We start from the raw sequence: 25,328 nt of genomic DNA, 5'->3' as shown, positions 1-25,328 counted from the left end.
GGCAATTAAGGGTAAAGGGCGACAAAAATATTTGATAAACTTTTCCCCCCTCTCCCTCCGCACTGAACAAGACGGGAAAAGAAGAAGGAGTTATGGAGAAGTCGGTGGAACTACAATCAAAGACTTTATTTCTGACTGGCTGAGCAAAGATTTGATCTGGGACCGCAAAGGCATCAAGTTTGAAAATGATGCAGAAAAAACAAAGCAAGAAGAGACGGTCCGGAGAAGCGTCCCCAACTCAAACGCGCAAAGCATGAGGACTTATCTCCGCCAAATGACGCGCCGATAGGAGGAAAGGCAAAAGTTTGGGAATACCTTCGTGGAAAGTTTTTCCTACTTTTCGGACAATAAACCAAGGACGCGAGAGAAAAAGATCAGTATCAGTCTGATCTGAGTGTTGTCCCCCCCCCGGAGGACGATGGGGGCCGCGCCGGGCTCGGGATGGGAGGAAGGCGAGTTCGAGTTCAAGCTGGTGTTTGAGGAGGATCCGCCGGCGCGCCGGAGCCAGGGGCCGTCCCCGGGGCGCGCTGCCGGGCCGGAGCGCGCCGCGGCCGGGGAGGACGGCGAGGGCGCCCCGCTGCAGCCGGAGCCGTCCGGCGGCGGAGACCCGGGTTAGAGCGCAGAAACCCCGCAATGTACCGGGACGCGTGTTTTCCTGTAATTGTGCTACTGATGTGTTGGAATTTTTATTTTTTATTTTTTAGTGCGCTTGCATACATTGCTGTATCTTCTTGTTTGTTTCCGCGCACTTGCATGTGTGCGTGCAGCCCGCAGTCTCAATGTGTTTCCAATCAGCTGTGCGTGTGAGCAAAGTTAACAGCTGCCATCTGGGAAGGAACCCCAACCTTTGTGTACTGAACGCATCGCTTACACACCTCCCTCCATCCATCCCTCCCTCCTCCATCCATCCCTCTCCCTCATTTTTGACCTCCGCGCTCTCACAAACACACACCTATTAAGGCTGATTTATGGTTCCGCGTTACACCGACGCAGAACGTACGCCGTAGGCTACGCCGTATCCTACGTAGGCTCTGCGTCGTTTTAACGCAGAACCATAATTCAGGCTTTATGCGCTCACTCATTTGTTTCCCGCCCATGCTGGCATCCAGTCGTATTACCACACCCCAGGCGTGAATGTGAAGTGCAGGAGGGGTATAAAAGAGCACGTTTTAACGTTGGGTAATAAGTTTTTATGTCGGAGGGTATCAAAGTAGGGACTTTAGGTCTTATTACAGTTACTCAGATTTGTGTCTCCTGCTGTTCACACTGTAGACCTATACTTATTTATTTCACGTGCAATATGCACTGGCACTAGACCTTCATCTTAAAAAATAAGTCTTATATTGCCACATCCCACATGGTTTTATTTTAATGACATTTGGAGAATGCAAAGCTACAAAATGCCATATTTCAGGTTTATGCATTCCTACTTTATTTATATTGCACTACCTGGCTCAAGGCATTTGCATATTTGAAGCAGAGCTTATGCATTTTCTGAATAAACTTGATGTAGAAAGTTTTTGTCCCCACCACTAGCTCTCAATAGTGTATCTAAAAGAATAGCAGATCTCAAAAGAAATATGTATTTATATTCCTTTAGATGTTAGGTACAAGCCAATGGTAGTTATACTTATGATGAATTTCTTTTGGCTGATGTTTCAAAAGATTGATAATTTCTGTCAATTTTAAGGTTATTTAAATGCATATAAAACAAATATTTCACAAAAAAACTATCCTATCTTCAGAGATGAGCTGCTAAATTAGAACAAAGGTCAAAAATTTGCATCTAAGTAAGTTGAAATATGTTAATTTTATGACAGAAATCTTTGTCGCCAATAATCATGGTGCTTTCTTGTTTTTTCCCAGCCTGTAACCCTTATGAGTTCTTGAAATCCAATAATCTTTAAATAAAATGGACAAACACTTAAACCCAGAGTCAATTAAACTTTAGACAGCAGATGAAAAGTTCAGGGAGTCTCAAAAGCAGTCTTGCATCTTAATAATTTTTGTTGTTAACTTATGCTGGTGTGAAATGACCCTGTTCCTTGTAGACTCAGAGAATCCTACTGAGCATGTGCAGAGTAAGTGTCATCACTCTGGCTCACTTCTTATTGGAGGGATTTTACAGTGGACCCCTGTGGTCACAGCATCTTGCCTCAACTGAATTAATTAATAACAGCAATACATAAGTTTCTAATGATAATGAAAATGTGGATAAGTTATATCATGGTGGTTTCCTGTTTTATCCAGTTAGTATTTTCCTTAAATTTGATCTAATTATTGGGGAGCATTCTGCAAGTAGAGATAAAATTTAAATAGCAAAAAAACAAACAAACAGCACATTCTGCAACTAGTCATCTCTCTATCTTTCACATTTAATGAAACTCTCAAAACTATCAGAAGGTTGTCAAAAGACAGTGGAAAAACAGACTCAAAAAGCGTAATTATAAATTTCATTGGCAGTTTAAACATTTTACTCCATGTTACAGTTACAAGTCAAGACCAGATTAAATATTATGGTATTTTGAATTTAAAAAACAATGTTCTAAGTCACCATCAAGCAAAGTAGTGCTATACTTTTCAGCTAATTTCATACAAGTAAGAGTATTGTTTCATAAAACGGTAGGGACGTGGCATTTATTTGTTTCAAATAAAATAAGAAGTACTGAAAATTTGGACAAATATGCTTCAACACCTCATGGCCTTGGAAGATTATCTGGCAACAACCTTGTGGGGTGCCTTGATCCAAAGGTTGAGTGCAACTGTTTTTTTTTTTTTTCATTCTTTTTTGGGTTAATTCAGGACATCAGTTACACTCCAGATTAGCTTTTTATTGTGTTCAATAAGTGTTAGGTAAGCTTTTGGGGCCCATAAACTGGCCTACTTGTCTGCACACACACATTAAAATTATTGTTTCATGTAAAAAAAAAAAAAAAAAAGAAAGAATCAAGCCGCAGAAGAGTTGCCTCAGCACTGCAGCTTTAATCACTTGGAAATATTTCTTTTGCCAGGAAACATTTGAAGCTTGATTCTTTTTTTTTTTTTTTTTACCCCAAGTCGTAATTTGTTGGCGGTTTCTGTTTCGTGTTCGAGTTGCCCAAAAATTGCCGGCATGGCTCAATGCCACTGCGGAGCAACAATGATCAGATGGAACCTCGCTCATTACAGCGTAACTACTGTTTAGCTCCATGTGGAAGCTGTCCACGCAGCACAAGGGAAATGATGTGGTTTGAAGGGGTTGTGTCCTCTTTCTGGGTTGCTTTTGGACAAAACACAAAGAAGTTTTGATGATTTCATGCTTAGAGAAATCTTCTTCATTGCTAACAAGATTAGAAACACAGAATATTCAGATCCTACTGGATCTTGATTTGGATCGCTGTGATTCGGTTGGAATTCCCATTTCATGCCTTGCTTCACACCTCTGACTGTGATATGTGGGAAAATGTACAGAAATTGTGAGTTAAAAATGCATTTCAGAAGGGGCTGCCATGTGACTCATAGTGTGGAATATAAAACCAAACTGTTATTTTTTCCCCCCCTTCACTTGGATTCATCACAGTGTTTTGATATTTCTGAGCAGAAAGGGGTTTATTACTGCAAATGTTTCCACGTAAATCTCTTCTTTCTATAACTACACTGATTTAGTTTCCTGATTAATTTTAGATGAGTGCAATAACAGAGAGGTGCTTCACATGCTTTTACTTGGTTGGCTTTAATGTAGTATGGCTGAAAAGTTGGTCAAAATCAATTTAATGAAGCAAGCAGAGAGATTGAGGATAGGGAAAATTAACCTTACTATTGTTACTATTATTACATATTATTACTATCAGTTACAAATCCAAAGAAGCTCACAAGCAGTTTTCAAGTGACTGTTTGGAAGATATAGTAGATAATTTATCACGCCAGCGTTGCACCAAAGTCTGTCAACTGCAGACACACTTTTTTTTGTCTCATTTCATAAAATAGATACATTTCAGCACTGATAGGTAAATATACTATTAATACATATTTTTACTATTCTCAATGAAGACTCATTCTCGTGTGATAAAAATATTTTTGCCAGTTGAAAGATAACATAATTTTGGTATAGGAAGGATTTCATAACAATTATGGGCAAATTATTGGTTTGGAAAGTTGCCATGGAATATCTAAATTTTCCAAAATTAAAAGGCACATTTTGCAAATGATTCTTGAGGTGACTGAACACCTTGCAGCGGAGAAGATTATTTGTGTTTAGATTGGGGGAAAAAATAAATTAACAGATACAAAAATGTGGAATATAGCAGTTTTCACCAGGTTTTGTCATAAGATCCAGTTCAACAGCAGGATATGTCAATAAATTAATGCTGCGTTCAGGTGCGATCAACATTTTTTGACCCTGGATGCTTAACTACAGAGCAAACTGGTCACTGATGCAAGAAGCAGGAAAACGCCGGAAAATGTCTTCCAGGTGAAATTATAGGCACAAAATCTTTACAAACCCATTAAATGTCTTCAACTTGGCGACTTGGGTTAAAACCTGTTGATTACCAGACCCCCCCCTGTACAGGGGGCTCGTGCAATTTGAGAGCAGAGGCCTGAGAACAGGCCGGTCAGTAAAGGCTTTTAACTACACTCAATGTAAAAGCTAGAAAAATGAAGCAAGCTTTTCGTCTGATGGTGAAGTTTTGAAACTTTGGATTGTACACTGTAAATATGTTTTAAATACGTTGTCGGGTGCGTCGCTCATTGATTAAATCAAATCTCAAAGTATGTGCGTAAAAACATGATCTCGAAGGTTATTATTCTTTTCATTTTGGACACATACTTACCTCAAGATCCCAATATCTTGTCTTTATACTTTACTGTTGTCCAGATAAAACATGTGTTAACAAATTAGCTATAAAGATGGTGATAAATGGATGGTCTTTTAAGAGTCAGTGTTTATACTAAGCTACTTGTTTGTCTCCTGGGCTTAAAACTTCCTGAAAATAGTTAAATACCTTAAAAGAGGAAAATTACAGGAGCCGACAAATGTTTCAAATTAGTTTCAGTATCTCAATAACACCTGAAAACGATTCTGAATCTTGAGAAAACAAAACAGCAAAATTGTTCTGTTTCAGTTACCGGTACATCAAACAAAACAATATATTCACAAGATGTTTTGGACCCTTCACAACATAGATGACAGGTTAGAAAGCTAAGAAGTGTAGCTCTCAATTACCGTCTTCAAAACAAACTTTGCTTTCATGACATTAGAGGGCTGTTTTACTCGTATCGAGAAAATGAGATAATGAGAGGAATTAAACTGTTTTAACCAATTAACATTGTTATCGACTCCTGATCTCGAGATAACGGCATAAAAATAAATGAGTGCTGCCACAGCTGTTTTCAGCTGCCCCAGAAAAGTCCCAGTGTGTGCATTTTCCGTATGGTAACAATTACTGCAAATCAAGGAAAACTCGTGTGTAATGGATGATAAAGGCATGTTGATGCCGAAAAAAAATGTATCAGAGCTTCACCACAAACTTTGTTTACAATATTCTGATGGCTATTTAATGAGTCTTTCTCATGCAATTTATGACAACAAACAGCAGGTTCTCAAGGCTTTCATTGTGGGGACAAAAAAAGAGGATGAATGGGGAGCCATGTGACCACTAATACTCACAACAACACAACATATGATATGAAAAGAAAGTATGTTTGGACAAATGGGAGGAATTTCTTGTTTTTTTACATGTATCGTGAGGAAATTTTCATGAATTATTATAAAGATTAATTGATTCAGAACTCCTCTTTGGCAGCCTTTGATTCTCAGCATATTTCAACAAAACCGACTGCTTCTCCTTGATTAACCCTCACATCAACTTGTTGACATCATTATCATTGCTTTTTATACATATATATATATATATATCAGTTACAGACAATCACCTTGGCTCCCTCTCATGCAGGACACTCAATCAGCATTCCCAGCCCGCCACAATTATCCAGCCAGCGGGCAGGGATGCATTCCCCACCTCCCCGGCGGGCCCCCATCAGAGAGTTTAGCGGGACCTACGAGAGCCTGCCAGCACGATCTGTACAGGTAACGCAACCTATTCACAAGCACTTAAAAGATATCAGTTTAAATGATAACAGATCCAATTCACGAACTTCATCATGAGTTGATATTGATATAACATATATTTCTATGATGTACTGTATACATTGATAGTAAAGCGTTGATTATAGTGAAGAAAAACCTCCTCCTCCTGTTTAGGTTTTTTTGCTGCAGCTTTGTACTTTTAGCGTTTTAGCCACAGCATGCAGCTGTTTAGTGGCTTTGAAGTTTGTGCATAGTTCCTTCTGAGCGGCTTGTCCTGGTCCATTTCCTTTCTTTTTCTTACCCAAAGTGTTTTGTGTAAAGCTCGCCCATATATGAACTGAGCATCTACAATAAAAGATTGCTGTATGCTGCACAAAGTGTAAACCTCTTGAAGTCAAATTTCAGTGGGTTATTTAAAAAGAGCTTTGAGAGTTTATGACGAGGAAGCTCTAAAATCCCACCATGCTAAAACTACTCGGCATCAAACAGCAGATGGAGACAGTTAGGGCCAATTCATGCTTTGAGCAGCCACATGTCAGCACACATTTGCATGATGTAAATTTTAATATCCATTCAAGTCTGCCAGGATCTAAGGCTGGCTTCACAGCGACAGCGTGGCATGTGCGTGATGTTTGCGTTGCATGTGCGGAAGGTGGTGTTTTTCAATTTAGCCTCCATGACCGTTTAGAGCATCAACACCAGATGCATGACATGCATGTCTCAGCCACCCCTTGAACTGCACTGCAGCTGTATGCCATCTTGACTTTTGGCTTTTTGCCTTTTTTTTTATGTGTGGTATTCGTCACAAAAAGAGTTCTCAGCGGAATACGCAGCTAAAACATGGTTAATGGTCTTGCTCTACTTCTGTCAGCTTTTCCCTTTAGGGGTCTTCACAGTGGATCGCTTCTTTGCATCTTACCCCTGGTCATGATATTGACCTTTTATTAGCAACAATGAGTCTTTCACAGCGCCTCAACAGAAAGGTCAGCGATGTGGATACACATGCTGCTGCAAAGTAGATTTACATCTGTCGCGTATCTTCTAAACATTTAACCATCCATTACCTGCTTCATCCTGTGGGTGGGTGGGCTGGAGCCTGGCCCAGCTGCTCCCACGGGACCGGAGTCAGCATACGCCCAGGATAGGTTGCCTAGGTCACATGGCTAAAATATAAATATGTAATCTAAATATAACTTAGATACATGAACACTGAAGATCACAACAAACTCTATCGTGGAAGTGCTTGTTTATTCACTGCTGTTGCCTGCTGCCTGGTGCTCAGGCTTCGTATCGGTCTGTGCAAGTGAATAAGGAAACACATATTTGGTCAGCACAGAAGTGCATTCAAGAGCTACACACAGCAATTTCCACATTTCGCACCCCGTGTTTCCACACATAAACTATGACGTGCCATTTCAGAGGATGAGGTTGATTTCAGGGCTTTCATGCGGCCAGTGGTTTCACTCAATAAATCAGCGTATAAAAATCAGTTTGTCTGTTAGTCCGTATAGTGAACTTATCTGTTGTCAGGGGGTTTTTTCTCTTATTTGTGAACTTTTTTTTGTTTTTGCTTGTTTCTTACTGTGTAAGAGCTTAAAAAAAGCTGAAGAATCAAGTCCAGTTTTTATTACTAGTAAGAAAACAACATGGTCCCATAGGATGGTTACAGTGTCATATTCTAACAACCACTAAATTTTAACTTTGGGAGATTATGCCTGTCAGTTAACCTTTACTTGAGAAAGAAACCAAAATGAATATTTTGTGTATTTTGTTAATAATTGAATTGAACCTCGTGTGAGTTATTTCTCATCATTTATTATGCAAAATCTGTGAAGTTCATCGGGCCTTTCTTGCTCTCATCTTCCCTCCAGGTTTCAGAGTCCCGTGTTGTAGAGTGCCCAAGTATCCAGATAACTACCATCTCACCTGAGGATGAACCAGCACCCACCATCCCCAGCTATTGGGACATGGGCAGCGGTGGCGGGTGGGACAGGGAGCGCCTCTACCTCCCGTTCCTAGACCCGTTTAGTTACCGGGACAGATGCCCGGGATCCCTCAGCCCCAGCCCCGCGTCCAGCCCATCCTCCCGAGGGTGGCTTAGCCCTGCCTCCAGCTGCGACTCCCTGCTGGTGGAAGAGGATGAGCTCAGTGAGTCCACCGTCAACTTTGGGCTGTCGCCGTCCTCAAGGCCGACGTCGCCTGGTGGTAAAAAACGCAGAAACTCACCGCTAGCCTCTCCCTGTACTTCACGGAGAGGCAGTTACTCAGAGGACCTACAGGGATGCAACCTAGACGGCGGAGAGTCCAACTCTCACTCACAAGCCCCACCCAGTAGCTGTGAGCTCAGCATCCCACAGAAAACCAGGAAGACTTCATTGGAGCAGGTAAAGCAGATGCTTGTTTTGTGAAGTTTGTTAGGTGTGGTGTCTCCAAATGAAAGAATATTAAAATGTCCTATATCCAGCAGTAAACCCTGTTCTGCCACAGTTGTCTCCCAGGGAAGTGGATCAGGAGCAGGCTCCGGGCCACAGCTCCCCCTGCCTGCTGTCGGAGACGCCGCAGACTCGGAGAGAGCCTCCCTCGCTGGGTATGGACTATCTCCCCGTGCCCCCCGCTCTGGCCTGGGGCAGAACCAGGGCGAGTGCTCACAGCCCTCTCTTCAGGCAAGAACACACATAACATCAGCATCAAAGGCTTTTTTATATATATTTTATTACAACACACATAATGGATTTACGTGTTTGTCACCGCACTATTGTTCATGCACTTCAATTTGTCCAGCTGTACAGTGTTTACATTTACAAGACTAGCAGGCAGTGAGGCAAATATATACAAATGTACTTTATTTGTACATTGTATGAATTTTTGGCATTAAATAAATGCATAACTACAGACATTTTCCTTTTTATGGGTCTTTTTTCTTTTTCAGTCACATAGATCGTGATATATCATTGAGGAAATTTCTTACAATATATGGAATATCGTAGATATCGTGTATCGTGATATTATCGTTATTGTGGGCCACATATCGCCACAGTATTGAATCATGAGTTACCCGTATCGTCCCACCCCTAATATATATATATATATATATATATATATATATATATATATATATATATATATATATATATATTGTAACACCAGAAACAAGTGTTTAAGTGACTTAAGTTTTCCAAGAAAAAAATAAAAAAGAAACTGGACTTCAGCACGAGCTGATTTTCTAACCAAAAGCTTTTCATTCATATATATATATATATATATATATATATATATATATATATATATATATATATATATATATATATATATATATATATATATATATATATATATATATGTGTGTGTGTACATATATATACACGCACAAGCTGAGTCACTTTTCTGTAGAAGCGTGAAAACCAAAGCTTTCTCATATATGTATATATATATATATATATATATATATATATATATATATATATATATATATATATATATATATATATATATATATATATATATATATATATATAATATATAACTGATGATTTAAGTTTTCCAAGAAAATAAAAAAGAAACTTGACTTCAGCACGAGCTGATGGTCAGTTTTCTGTAGAAGTGTGAAACCAAAAGCAGAAATGATATCAGTGTTTTCCTTCAAATAGATCACTTCTATAAACACCGACATGTAAGTCTACCATGGTTGCGACTGTGCTGTATATGCATGTACTCACTGAATTAACATACAGGCTATGTGAGTAACACACTCAGCCCATGAAAAGCCAACACTGCATCGCAAAAGTTAGGGGGCTATACACGGAAAAAGTTAGGCGAGTCATTGTGACGAGTGTAGAATTAATTGATAGATTTACACAAAACCACAGTTTTAGATATATGGAGGTAATCGGCAGTTCCTGGCTCCTTTTTCAGTGGGAACCTTAACAGGACAAATGGTGAATGTATGTATTTGTACTTTACTCCGACTGTAAAGAGCCATTTCCTGCAGGCATAACAAGCCCATGAAGTCAAACTACCGTCTTCTGAGTTCATTAACACACATATAAACAAGACCAATGTATAAAAGGTTTGTGATCAGTTTTGCATGACAGGCAGGAACATTTGCAGATCAAGCATGTCTGGCTAGATTTGATAAGAGAAAAATAGTAAATATTAAGATCACAGTTTTATTTTTGAGCACATCAAGGAGGACTTAAAAGAGCATAGCATAGACTGAGGGACAGAACAAAGAGCCAGTGATGAATGAGGATTTTTTTCTTATTCTGTATATAAGTCACACAAAGCTGCATGAGCAGAGGTCGAGGACGGAGGTGTATAGGGTGGAATTGAGTATAATAGTGCCTTTTAAACACTGTGATCAAAGGTTTATCAACATTAGTTACAGGCACTCCTCTGCAGCGGTTTGTTCAAAACTCTGTAAACAAAAGTTCATTGATTTACTTGTGATTCTTGTTAAGTGGAAATTTCAAAAAAGAAAAATCTACTACATGAAAATCTCTTGAATCATTATCCTGCAGTCATTTATTTTACTTGCTTTTTAAAGCTGATGATTCTGTGTCAAATTGAACACTGAACACTTTTGTCTTTAAGATGATGAAATCATTTTTTCTTTCATCTTTTTCTTTCAAAGGATGTCATGGCATTTGTGTCAATCCTTTAGCAAAATTCATATTTAATTTTAAATTAAATTGAAAGTATTTGTTGATAACTTGACCATCGAGCAACATGACGATGCTTTGAGTGAAAAAGCTTATCAGTATCAACACTTTTATGTTTTAATATTGGCACCAATTTCATCAGGATATTTTACACTTGTTTGATTAAATATACTCTTACCTTTTATTTATATACAGAATTTATGTAGAATGAAGTATTTGTTTGGCAGTGACTGGACCGAGATGCCTGTTCAACTTTTTTGTACATATACAAGATAAAAGGACCTTGGTTTATTCGCAGGGATTCTGTCCACAGTATCACTTAGGTGGTATGGCATTTTTGAGTTTTGTCAGAGGCTTGAAATAGCTGTTTTTTCAAGACTTTCAAGACTATTGGCTCTTTGCTGCAAGCATTTACAGCGTTCTAAACTATTTTGATTCATGTCATGTTGGTCTTTAACACTCTTTTTAACACATTTACACTCATCAACATCTGATGATAAACCTAGGGTTGGTTAAACTAATTGCACCAGGTCGGGCGATTAAAGAAGCTTCAGTCCATTCTGTCGGATCCACCTCTTTTCAGTGATTTTAGTTCCTGCCATCTTGTTGCAGATGCAAACCATCAAAATGCAGAACAAACAGACTTCAATATTCACTTGTGCCTGCTGCCACTGGCTTTTAAGCGATTCTTTCCGTCGTTCATCATATTAATTTGGCAGCTCTGTTTGCTATAATGATAATAATAGTTTTGTACGTGTCTATAATGTTAGTGATTGTACGATTGAGTACTCCCGGTGGTCTGTAGTTCCTGGGAAACTCACTAGAAGTCTGTTTGTCTCTGGATGTGCAAAAAAAAGATTCTACTTACATATGATAAAGATATCTAAAACCTAAAAGTCAGTGGAAAGTAGTTGTCAGTAGTTAGTCTGGGTGCATGTTCACAGTTTCTTTTTTTCCTTGTGTTCATAGACTAATTTCAGCCTCACAAGTAAACATTTAAAACATTTATGCGGATGGATGAAACCCAAAAGCTCCTTTTTTTCTGTCACAGTTGATTTTTAAATGATTAAACCTCATTATGTAACTTTTTTTTTGCTCTGCTGAATAGATGATATGCATCTGATGAGCCACTTACTCTGTGAAGATATCCATATTATTCACTGCAGCTAAAGGCGTGGTGTGACTCTCCTCAGGTCTAACGCCCTGCCTCCGCTTGACTGGCCGCTACCGTCCCAGTTTGACCAGTTTGAGCTGCGGATCGAGGTGCAGCCCCGTCCACACCACAGAGCACACTATGAGACTGAGGGCAGCAGAGGAGCCGTCAAAGCCTCTCCGGCAGGGCATCCTGTCGTCAAGGTGAGAGGCAGACCGACCAACACATTGATGAACAACCCTCTCATGACATAAAGTTGAAAGTTTATACTAATTACAATTTGATTTCAAGCTGAAGTGGACATTTTTGTTGAGCTTGTGTTTCCATGAAACCGAAACAAGGTCACATGTTGTGTCCCACTGCTGTTGGCCTCCTCACAGTTTGATCACTGTGTTTCTCTGTACAGCTGTGTGGATACACAGAGAGGAAGCCGCTCTCACTGCAGGTTTTCGTTGGAACAGCTGACGACCGCTCAATCAGGCCGCATCCTTTCTATCAGATACACAGGTACCGACTTCAAAGCATGTTTCTTACCCCTAATAAACTTATTTTCGAGTCCTCTTTGATAGTGTGTCAGTCTTCAATAGGCACAATGCTCACAGGACACATCATCTGACTGCTTGGGCTTTAAACATGGCGTAACCAACAACCAGGCGCTTTAGCCGTTGCTTCAGGAAATGTCTCACACGATTCATTCTCAGTGTGACTTGTTTTTTCGGTTTAATGTGCTTTACGTAAAATAATGTGAACATTGTGCTTCACCTACCTCAAGGCAGAATAATCTACATTCATCTGAACTTTGACGTATACTCATACTGCCTCTAGTATTTTAGTGCATCCATAGGTTCTGGAAAGTCCCTGGTGGACATTTCAATATGTTTTAGTCATCTTGACATTTCCTTTACCAAATTATATGTATTTGTACTTAAATGAATAAGATAAAAAAGCTCACCATAACAAGAAATGCATAAAAAACATGGAACAACAGCAACAGTGCAACATGCACTTAGAAATAGTCAAAAATAACATTAATGTAGCTTCTGGGGATTTTGTCCAGAAATCAATATACTAATGCAATGTTTACAAGATACAGGCTTTAGCATCCAGCATCCTTTTCTTATAAGAAGACTTAGCTATTACTGTGTTTAGATGCTTTATTAGACCCTGCTCAAAACGTTGCTGCCATTCAGAGTGCAAAGCAGTAAATGAGAGAAAAGATACATAGTTTATATGCTTCATGCTTCATGCTTCATCACTGAGTTGTACCTGGACGTCCCGTTCTGTTGAAGAATCAGTGGTTCTTCTCTACACACTATTTCCTCAAAGGCTGCAGTCCAAAGACTAAAAATTCATAAGGAACAGTGGAACTACAAGCAGAGGAAGGTGTTTTTGCATAAAAGTATACAAATGTAAACTTCTAGTGGGTTATAAGATATGATGGCGAGGGATTTGACTTTGTTAAAAGTCCATATGTTGTTTTGTCAGTTTGTGTTATCTGCAAATATTTCATATTTGGCTCATAAGGTGCTGTGTGACATTTATAGATTAGATTAGATTAGATTAGATCTTTATTAGTCATAGTTATATAACAACAAATTAAAAGTGCCAGCAGTTGTCCTCTGGATTCTGTACTGGGTCTGCTGGAATCAAGCAGTTAAATCATTTTTGCTTTTGTTTGGTCCTTTTGAAATCAGGCTGCTTTTATGTTTGAAAGGAACTTAGTAACTGTGTTTCACTTAGAACCACTTCATTCATTTCAGTTCATCCATCTATATTCTTCTGCTTATCCGGGGCAAAGATACTCTATACAGAAGATAGCGCATTACCGTTACTGCCAATGGTATGAAATGGTATACACTTCCTGTCTCATAAGTGGGCGTCGTCGCCCCTCTCCCCACATCGTTTTGGAGCATACAACACTAGATACAGTACAACTTTAATATTTGCGCCTTATTTTGCCACTCGTTTTTTTTTTAATATGCTACCTTTTATCTGGCGCCTTCTATCTGCTCTGCTTTATCTGATATCAACCCAGTACAAGATCATCGGATCAGTCTAATATTCTTTTTTCCCTTCCAAAAAGACTTCAATAATAACAATAACAGTATTATTAAGCAAAGAAGCAAGTTTTATTTTAGTTTTAAACTTCATTTTATCCGATGGGAAAACGACTTTGGCAGTTCTGCAGTGACCGACGACTCTGAATCTCTGAATCAGCACCAGAGAGGAGAGCTATGTATTATTATTATATTATATTATATTATTAGCTATGAGAGCCAAATCTCGCGAGAGTGTGTTGCTCAGACAGAGACAGGTCTCAAACAAAGTTAATTTTCTCCTAATTTGTCTGAAAATTGCCATTTTGGTGTCAGAATGTTCAGAAGGTTTGTTGCTTTTGAAAGATGGGTCCCATATTTACTTAGGTTACTATGGGGCGAAGGAATTGGTAATAAACGTTCTCTTTTCCCATAGGACTCAATAGACTCAGACCTGCTGTTAGTCTCCTAAAGGGCCGGGGCAGTGGGGAAACCCACGTGACACAGATACAGGAAACCCAACCGTAGTGGGCTGTCTCGTTTATAGAACGTTTCTGTCCGGGGTCGGGTCGCGGGGGGCAGTAGCCTAAACAGGGTAGCCCAGACCTCCCTCTCCCCGGCCACTTTGTCCAGCTTATCTGGGTGGGATCCCAAGGCGTTCCCAGGCCAGCCGAGAGACACAATCCCTCCAGCGTGTCCAGGGTCTCCCAGTGAGACACGCCTGGAAAACCTCACCAGGGAGGCGTCCAGGAGGCATCCAGGAGGCATCCTCACCAGATGCTCAAGCCACCTCATCTGGCTCCTTTCAATGTGGAGGAGTAGCGGCTCCACTCTGATGACAAAGCTTCTCACCCTGTCTCTAAGGGAACAGACGCCGCACTGATTTGCCTATCAATCTTCTGCTCCATTCTTTCCTGACCCGTGAACATGACCCCGAGATACTTGAACTCCTCCACTTGGGGCAGTTTCTGATACCCGACCCAGAGAGGAAACTCTTTTCCGACTGAGGACCATGGTTTCGTATTTATAGGTGGTAATTCTCATCCCAGCAGCTTCACACTCGGTTTGCGAGTCGCTCCAGTGAGCGTTGCAGATCTTGACCTAATGAAGCCAACAGAACCACATCATCTGCAAAAAAGGAGAGACCCAATTATGAGGTCACCAAACCAGATCTCCTCCACTCCTCGGCTGCACCCAGAAATTCTGTTGATAAAAGTAATGGACAGAGTCTGTGACAAAGGGGAGCCTCACAGGAAACAATCCGACTTAGAGCCGACGACGTGCTCTGACACCGGATGCAGAGGGGCCCGGAGGCCCGTATAAGGGATCCCAGAACTCCATACTCCCAGAGAACCCAAACATGGTAATGGTTTGATCTAAATTTCAAAAGGAGTTGGAGAAGAGGTGACTGCCACAGCAGCGTGAAGATGAAACACTCGTTATGAGATTTACCAGCTGCAGACACAAAAGGGAAACAGTTAATTGATCAGCTGATGCTGAGATCAACATACACATCACTGTTTGCTTGTTATCACCTTGATTATATGGAGCGTTTAATTTGTTGTACTATAAAATTCAGAGGATTGTCACCTTGCAGGGTGACGGGAAAGATGGTCGGCACCGCCAGTCATGAGAGCGTCCAGGCAGGGACAAAAGTGCTGGACATCCCCCTCAACCCTGAGAACAACATGACCGCGCTGTAAGTAGGAAATTGATGAGTGAATGTCTCTACATGTTTTAAGACATGCAGAGACCACCTTTTCCTGTCACTTCATAAATTATCTCTTTTTTTCTAATACTGAAAGTTATAAAGATCAAGATCTGTTGAGATCCTTCCAGACAGTTTGGGTTGTATCGGTTTATAACCATAAAAAGTCAGACGGTTTGATACAGAAACACCAAGTAAAACATCAAAAATTGCATCCTTCATAGCATCGATTGTGCTGGCATCCTGAAACTGAGAAACTCCGACATCGAGCTGAGGAAAGGAGAAACAGACGTCGGGAGGAAAAACACGCGTGTCCGTTTGGTGTTTCGCACCCACCTTCCTGTAGCGCCCCCTGTGGGCCCCCCTGGACGGCTCCTGGCTCTGCAGGCGTCCTCTCTTCCCATTGAATGCTGTGAGTGGCTATTTTACTCTCATCATTCTCCCCAGAACTGGTTGCTGACATAAATTGGCACGTATGAACTTCTGAAACACCGGTTTGTAACTAGCATTGCTGTGATAGTTCGGGAGGTCATTGTGCATTTGGCTTTTTGTCTCTGCTTCAGCCCAGCGTTCGGCTCAGGAGCTGCCCGTCGTCGAGTCTGTCAGTCTCACTTCCTGCTCTGTGGAAGGAGGGGAGGAGCTACTGCTGAGCGGTACCAACTTCCTGCCCATCTCCAGAGTCCTTTTCATGGAGAGAGGGACAGGTAAGTGTCCAGGGCAGAAACAAAACCTGCTGTGATCGGTGTATCCCAGAAAATGGAAGAGATTAAATTCAGATATAATCATCTCTAGCAATACGGTTAGTTTATGGTCTTCAGACCTAAATTAATATTAGAGCTGGCTGTTGTTACTATTTATCTGTCAGCTAATTTAGAAACCTAAAGAATTCATTCAAAAGGGTCAGAACTTTGGTCTGATACTCCATATTTATATTTAATGCTAAATAACTTGTTGGGAAATATTAATCCATTTTTTTTCTTCAAGTTGTCACGTTGTCCTGAGATGCTCTAAAAAAGTACCAGTTTTTCCACTTTTCTCATAATGATGGAGTGAGCCAACAGAGACCCTGCAGGGTGTGTCTCTACAGCGTTCTTTTAATATACCTTTTCTATACCTATACTATTATTATTATTCATTCATTTTATGCTGAATTTATTTCATTCATATGTTCAGCACTTTGATCAGTCGTTGCTCTTCCTAAAAAACTTCATACATAAAGTTGGCTTGGCTTTCAAACTAAATTTACACACAAATAACCCTTCGACTCAATAGCCTCTGAAGCATCTTATCCCATACAAGAGAGCCCATAGTATTTGGGGGTAATGCATTAAGCAGGTTGTCAAAACACTGCAATACAGATAGGAACTCTGATCATAGAGGAGTCTCTCAAGTTGATAAAGTTTAAGCATTGCTGTCCAACCATGCAGCTGTGTTTTGTTACTGGGAAGTCTAACATTAAGAGATTTTGCTCGGTGTCCGCTGTCGACCAACTCTCAGCCTTGCCTCAACCAGCTGGTGACCAGCATGTTTCCAGAAATATTGAAAACAAAGTAATGTTAAATAACTTGCCAATCTGATACTTCCATTGTTTTGTGACTGTGTATAATTTAGCTACCTCTTCTTGAGAATTGCTCGCTGGTTCCACGATGTATGGTCGAAGTACCCCAGTACTGAAACCGGCCATTGCGTCGTGTAGGAGAGTGTTGCAGAGTTGAAAGGGAGAGGCAGGAGACTGTCATCTGCTGATGGATGTCAGGAAATCAATAGATCTCTATTAACTGAATGAGCTAACAGGTTTAATCACACCCAAGCTTGTTTTAAGACCATAAAAAGAGGCAAAGATACACAGTTTTTCCAAATTGTGAACAACATAGATTTGTTTTTGTGTATTTATAACTGCTGGACTGGGACTTTAAAGACCAACAACAAGAAGTCAGATTTTTCTGGAGACCTTTATTATCTCATCTCTTTCTGAAGCAATAAGCAAAGAGCAATCTATTTCCTAATTCCCATTCCTCGGTTAAAATGAATGCATCATGATTTAAAGTTTAAGGTGGAGGGAGGCGATGAGGCAGTGGCCACCACCTGCAGCTGACCCTATGTTAGTGATGAACCTCGTGCCGTAACTCCTCCATAAACACAGGATACAATAACTTGCCTTCTTGGCCTCTTCTGCTAATTCTGCAACTGCCGTCTGTAACTTCTCCCCAACTTCAACCGCTGAATTTCCAACGAAACCCCTTCATCCCGTCTCCACAGGGTGAATAGTTGCAGCCCAGCCAAGTTAATGTAATTAACTTACAAAGTCATGATTGTTAGATCTACAGATTATTATTCCTTTTTTTTTTTCCTGGAACGGGAGGGGAGAGGGAGTGATATCAAAACCTCTTTGTGGTTAAAAATCACATTATTTATGAACAATAAGCCAGATTCCTTTTTTGATTAATTCTTACTCTAAGTTAAAGTTCTCATAGTTCTCATAGCTCTCGTAGTTGTTTACATTTTTTTTCTTTGAAAATGTAAGGCTGCATCTGCCTGAGAAAATGAAAAGGAGTGTTTGCATGTCAAGATTACGCTTGTTCTAAACTATGCTTTATGCTCTCACTCATTAGACGGTAAATTACAGTGGGAGGAGGAGGCCTATGTTGACCGGGACAACAGCAACGAGGTAATTTGATGATCCTCAGTTGGATACATTGATTGTTCGTTCTATTAAATCCTGCGTGACTTTTCTTCTCCCATATAGTGCCTGTTGTGTGTGAGGGTCCCAGCCTACAGCGACCTCTCCGTCAGCCGGCCCGTGTCCGTCAGTCTGTACGTCTCTAACGGGAAGAGAAAACGAAGCAGCACTCACTGCTTCAAATATTTGCCCGGTAAGTGATCGGTTGCAGCTCACTCGCCTCTCTTGTTCCTCTTTCCGTCAGTGGAAATGACAACCGTCCTTGATATAAACAGTCACGTGTACAACACGGTGTCCGTGGCTGCAAATTTTTTCACTTTAGGTAGTTGCTGTTGGTATGTAACACTAATAAACACAAACTCATATGTGGTTTAGTGTACAATATAACTCTATTTATTCATTATCAAATTAATTTAATCTGATTATTACACATAACTTTGTTAATGAAATTCCAATTAGATTTCTATTTTGAAAATTATGTTTATCTATGTTCTTAACACAGCATAGTTGTACAAAATACCCAAAAATATGAGTTACCTTTGCTAGCTTTTGTTAAAAAATAAGTTAATCCATTTAAAGCCAACCACATATAGAATTAAAAAAGATAAAAGTAACAATTAAATGAGTTGTTTATTGCTTCCTCAGTTCTTTTATTGATCTCACTTAAAGTTACTTTATGTAGCAATAAAACATCTGACAACATGAGGCCGTCAGATCACAAAAAGGTTCATGCATCAGCCTGTGATGTAAGACACTATGAAGTACACGTCTAGTGTGGGGAGTGGTATTACAACACTGTATTCTCAGTGGCTGTTTGGTCAACACGGCAGATTTATTTGCCCACATGTAGGAAGAACTGATATTACTACATAGGATAGCTTTAATATGAGGAAATCGACCTGGTGTTTCTGCTTTATTTACAAACCATGAAGACACATTTTGGGGTTTGGGACTAAGCCTTAAAAACAAATCACTCACTCTCTTGTCAGAGTGTGCATGGGGCCCAAGTTTGAATGCTTTCATTCTTAGTCACTATAAAATAAAAGTTTGAAAAAGTCCATGAAATATTAACAAAATCTTGTTTTGAGAACTTGGTTGGTGAGAAGTATAACTTTATACAACCACTTCTTTTACTTGATTTAAAGTTCTCACAGTTGCACACAGTCTCATGAGTGCATATGAAGTATAAAAGTGTAAATGTAAATGTAAATATACTTCATTTATATAGCCCTTTACAGCCACCTCTAGGTGAGCCAAAGTGCTTTACAGAATAAAACATACAGAAATACAACATACAATCATAAGACAGAGCAAAAAATAAATAGAATAAAAAAAGAATAAAAATAATAAAATTTAAAAAAAAAAAAGTGTATTAAAAGCCATTGTAAATAAATAGGTTTTAAGCCTTGATTTAAAAAGGCCCAGGTCAGAGATAGTGTGTAAGTTGCAGGGGAGCTTGTTCCAGAGCCCGGGGGCGGAGTTGAAAAGGCTTGGTCACCCCAGCGCTTGAACTTTGACCTGGGCACTTCCAACAACAGTTGGTTTGAGGATCTCAACAAAATCTAGTATACTGTGGTATATACAAAATCGAGGGGAGTTGACAAAATCTGCACATTTCTTAAATAAACAAATCTGCAAATGATATTGATTGATATTTAATAATACTTGGATTAAGAATAAAGACGTATATTTCCAAAACCTAGAATTGGTTCTGTTGAGGTTTAAGGGTGATGGCTTGTTCCAGTTCCCTGTGGTTTGCATTAGTGGCATGAGAAATGTTGTACTTTCCAGAAACCATCAGCTCTCTTATTTAAACTAAACCTGGAAAACATCATCAAAATCAGTCATTAACTCCACCACTGACAGGACGAAAATCACAGCATCAACTGCAAATTTCAACTCCTGCAGATGAGTCACAGTATTTGTTTCTGCTTCTCCTCCCAGTTATGTTCAAAGAGGAGGATCCCCTGCTGTCCAGGCCCTCTGCTCCACCTCTGGATGGGGGAATTGTGTGTCCAGTAGGGGCTCCACCCAGGATGGACCGGAGCTTCAATGTGTCTGATGAGCGAGGCATTGGATTCCACCTGCCCCCTTACCCCTCCACGTATTCTCCCCCCTGCACGGCCATGAGCTACCATGAAGAGTACTGCTCCAAACCTGACGCTGCGGTCGAGGACCCTGGCGGGTCCAGGGCAGCCCTGTCCGAGCGTCACCCCAGTTTTGAGAACCTTGAGCTGGGCTTCACCGAGCTTCTTCCTCCCTTATATCCCCGGGGCCCGCAGCCTCCCTCCCCCTCCCCTTCTCCCTGGTTGGACTCTCCGTACCTCTCTTCATCACCCTCCCCCTCCCACTCCTCCTCCCTCAGCCCCTTTCCCACTGGAAGTCCCATCTCGAACTCCCCTCTTCCTCCCATCCCCACCTCGCCTTACCCGCAGTACTCTGCTTATCCTCAGGAGGTCTGTCCTTCCCCACCAACAAACCTCAACCCCTATCACGACGTCTGCCCAGCACCTTACTCCCACTACGAGGGCTGGGACCCCCAGGGAAGGATGCTGGGTATGGGACATGGGAGAGAGGGGGATGCCAAGATCCAGGAGTGCCCTTTAGATTTTAACAGCTCTGCCTCGATGCACCACCTTACATTTGAAGAAGGTGAGATACGTTTAGAGATCTAAATTTCTGAACAAAAAAGAAGTGAATGCCCAGATAACAGACATGCTTGGACATTTCTCCACTCGTTTTTTTCTATTACACTAGGATTAAATATGAACTCTGTATATGAAATGGGAATAGACGTGTATAGACATCTTGCTAAATCACATTTACGATTATGTAAAGGCACTTGCAGTATACGTACATGTAGGTTTATTACTTTGACTCTGAGTATTTTGCGTGTACTGATGCATGAATGTCCCATTTGAGTTGCAACATGGTGATTATCTTCTTTTTTTATTTTCCTTCATAGTGTCAGAGTTCATCGGGGAGGACATCCAGTCTTACCAATCAAGTTCGCATCTAAGCAACCAGCCGAACTGAGCTCAGAGCAGCTCCTGACCACAGTTTGATGTCCAGCCTCTTTTTAAATTCCTTATGTACTTGGTATTAAGATGCATTGCTGTGGTTACATGTAATATTGACAGGGAACTTTGGTGACCAGGACACTGTTGCAGTTTTGACCACAGTTAACAGTTTTATAAAGGGAGACAAATGTTTTTAACATGTCTTCAATATAAATTATGAAAAACAAACTGCTTTGGTTTGGAGTGTCTGTTTTTTTGTTGTTGTTTTTTAACAATTAAAACCCCAAATTTAAATTGAGCCCAGAGTGGAAGCACTGAGGAAGACTTCACTTTAAAGGCTTTTTGAATTATTTACCATATCATTTACCATACCCCAATAACTATAGGAACTACTTCCCTTTGTAAAGTCACTCTATGCTCCAATAAGACTTCTGAGCACATGGGAGCATATATATCACAAAACACCTCATCTCAAGGCAGTGCATGAACTGTGTAGTGATGTGCTTCCTCCATACGGTCAGAAGTGGAATTGCTACACAGAGTTGCTTTAAACTAAGAGTTGTTATTTTAAGACTGCAATGGCATAAGTGCATAAGTGCATGTGATGGAAAGTTTTTGATGAATTGCTGCAGGATTTAGAAACTAGTTTTGTTTAATAGCTGCAATTACCTCTGATTTGTTTCTGTTAAATTCATGTCTAGTTTACTGAAATAACTTTTCATCTGATAAAATGACTTAAAATAGCTCTACAGAAAAAATGTGATCATGAAGTTGAAAAATCAACTCGAGGAAATGCTTCTTGGTACTACAGATGCTGGCTGGAGTTCAGGTAAAGTGTTAAAACAAAAGGAATTTCTGACATCCTGACTTCTCAGAAGTGAGCGAGCTGCAAGTGTTGAAGTCTACTGGATTGTCTCTCAGCAGAGCGGGTTTATCTTGAAGAATAGTCAGGACAAACTGAAATCGGCAGCTGTTATAGATATTACTCATGTTGCTGCAACACTTTACAAGCCCTGTTTTCTGGTGTTTATGCTTTCTCCAGTAAAAGGAACTGCAGCTACAAGATGGATAAAGTCTTTAATTCCAACAAAACAGTGAAGGCAGTAAAAGTTCACCGACCTCACAAAAGGAAGCTGAAGCAGCAGTATATGGTTCCTTCACAGTTTTATGGGGCTATATGGATCAGCCTAACCATACATGGGCATGCTGGGAGCTGGAGACTAACAATCGTAATGGTAGCATAGATCTTGCTGCTGTAGAGCCCTGAGGATTTTTTTTTTAAATGTTCTACTTACTTACTGCAGCTCCAGTGAAGCCATAACTTCATCTTGGCACTAACGTTTCCATCTTTTTTTTCATTTTCTTTTTCCTCTGGATGCAGGAAAAGCAGTTGCACATGGAAAGTTCATGAACATTCAAAAACATCTGAATGGAAATTTCCCTGTTCCCTAAAATACTCCTTTTCAAACAATGCACAGTTGTAAGGCTGCATCATTTAGATGTATCTTTTATTTCTTTATCAATGCACATAACAACTAGAGTGTCACTGACTTAACCAATTTATGTATAGATAAAGAAGTGGTGGATGATGTGTGATATTATATTTATCTGTAATATTTGAGTGGAAACGAGATTGAATAAGAAAAAAGCATGAGAAGGACAAAATGAATGCAAATGTATATACAGGAGTGGATTTATGCACTTTAATACTTCGATGCAGTATACCAACGCTACATATGTTTTTAATTAGACATAGTCCATAATATACAAATTGCAAGAGGATGTATAAATATGCAGAAAGTAAACTCAAATGGAATAAAGACAACAGAAAAAGATCATGAAGAACTGTACAAATGTGAGATACAGAATCTTATGTTCTTTCTTAAATATCTATTACTTTGAAATTCCAGGTAATTCATTTTCACATGTGAGAAAAGAAGAAGAGGAAGTCAAACTCTGTCATGTTTTTTTTTCCTAATTACATGACTCTGCAGCAACTGAGCAGATTAGGTATTTTGTCATCTTCATGTTTCTTTAAATGTTGTTAATTCCTTCAGTGTTGTAGTTTTCTAGCCATTGAATAATCAAGTCTGACGAGCAGCTTTTAATGGCTTCTAAACCCTTGTTTCAGGAATGAGAAGTTCTTTCAAAACTTCTTTCTATATGAAATTATATAACATTTCACCAGGGGGAGGCATAGTCTCAAACATCAATGAGCTTCCACTTGAACATGAAGGTGCACACAACAGTTGCCTCAATGGAAATGTCTTCCTGACATCACCGCGGGGTGATGTGATGACAGATTGATCACCACACTGAAGTCCAGCCTCAGTTCCTGGAAAAACAAGGTCCCAAAAGACAAACTATCTATACTTAAGTATGAAGGAGTACAAACAAATGTTAACTGTGAACACTTGGTACTGTGCAACCTCCAGGGATTCCTCTAATTAATGTTGGCGCCACTATTTTTATACTGGGGAAATACTGTAACTCTAGAAATTTCCTTTCAAGTAGGTCGCTTTATCATTGACTCTGTAAGGACGAGTTCTGGGGTAAGGAAGCATTTGAAATATTTTTTTAAAGTAAGTAGTAGATACCATTTCGTGCATTCTGGTGCATTTTAACAGGTTCTTATGCACTTTTACGGAGCGGACTTGGTCGTACAAAAAATGGAAAGCAAGTCTATGATCATTTTATCACCATTTTATGTCATGATATGGCCAAATTACATTTTGTTTGTACAAACCTGGCAAATAAAGTAAAAAAAAGAAGAGAAAAAAATATTTTCCATTATTATAATGGAGTCTTCCAACTAATTTTTCATTGCTCAGTTCAATGTTATGTCAATTTAACATGACATAGGGCTAGCTTTTACAACCCGGCTCGTTGGGCTGCAACATAAAAACGAGTCAGAACAAAGCAATCACCAAAAGTCAAGGTTTTATTGTTAAAATTTAACATTTAGCCTTTAGAAGCCTGAAAAAACCCAGTGCCAAAAACACCATGAAACCATAGCCAGACTGGTGAGCCTCGTGTGACCCATGCCAGGGAAGTGTTACTGTAGCTACGCCCTCACAGGGGGAGCCAGTGAAGCAACTACTCCCATGCATCCAACTCCTGCACTGATACCAGCAGGGATGCAGAGGGGTGTAACAGTTCACCTCTGTGGTTAATCTTATGTCAGAGACGGTTGATGAACCAGGTTCTAAACTACCTTTGTTTATGCTTGTATGAGGTGAATTGCTGTAGGTAAACAAAATAACCTGGAGTTGACTTTCAACAGTATGAATATTCTTTTAACGATCAGGTGAAATGGATTCTTTGGCGAAACAGTCCTGGGTGGAGTAATATGTTTACCTGATAACAGTGTTGCCAGCTTCTCAGTGAGGGAAGCAGCTATTGGGCGTCCTAAAAGCTGCTACAAGTTGCTAAATGAGATCTTGACTTTACCTAATTTTCATAACTGACAATTTTGTAACGGATGATGTAGGCAAGTGGAATAAAGTTGTGGGTGAGATAAAAAGGGAGTATAAAAATACCCTTAATATGTTGAGAACTACAAAATACATTTTCTATTGGCAGTTTTTTTTTATGTTATAGTTCCAACCCTCCTTTGTTAAACTGGACTATAGACCAGTGCAGCACTGTTCATTAATTATAACAGATAAATTCATAAGAATTATATATTAACAATTATCTATTGTTATCAAATGACTCTGGTCAGGATCACTTAGTGGTTGATTTGTACCAAACATCTGCAAAAGTATCTAAATTTGGCCCAAATTGCTTTTTTGAAAAGAAAAAAAAGTCGTTATGCGTCTGAAAACTCCCTAAATATGTCGACAAAGTTGTTAAGTTGGCAAGATAACTGTGGGACCAAACACATAATTTGATATGCGGAAGTAGGGAGATGCTAATATAAACAGAGTTGATGTCATCCAGAAATCCCTTACCCTACCTTTAATATTCATCCCACTCACTTAGTTTTACTTCTTAAGACAGAAGC

General features: G+C 39.9%; 1 protein-coding gene across 1 annotated transcript; it reads left to right on the top strand.

Moving 5' to 3' along the window:
- nfatc4 (nuclear factor of activated T cells 4) lies at positions 1 to 23,300 on the top strand. The gene is made up of 13 exons (XM_061731915.1): positions 1 to 611; positions 5,934 to 6,067; positions 7,939 to 8,451; positions 8,555 to 8,730; positions 11,919 to 12,081; positions 12,285 to 12,385; positions 15,512 to 15,613; positions 15,847 to 16,034; positions 16,186 to 16,326; positions 18,235 to 18,290; positions 18,369 to 18,495; positions 20,247 to 20,954; positions 21,268 to 23,300. Exons 1-13 carry the CDS (start codon positions 419 to 421, stop codon positions 21,336 to 21,338), a joined length of 2,673 nt encoding a protein of 890 aa, XP_061587899.1. The 5' UTR covers positions 1 to 418; the 3' UTR covers positions 21,339 to 23,300.
- Positions 23,301 to 25,328: the final 2,028 nt, after the last annotated feature.

The sequence above is a fragment of the Cololabis saira genome, chromosome 10 (assembly GCF_033807715.1).
Source record: "Cololabis saira isolate AMF1-May2022 chromosome 10, fColSai1.1, whole genome shotgun sequence".
Taxonomy (NCBI): Eukaryota; Metazoa; Chordata; class Actinopteri; order Beloniformes; family Belonidae; genus Cololabis; species Cololabis saira.
This window is presented reverse-complemented; position numbering and strand designations above follow the sequence as displayed.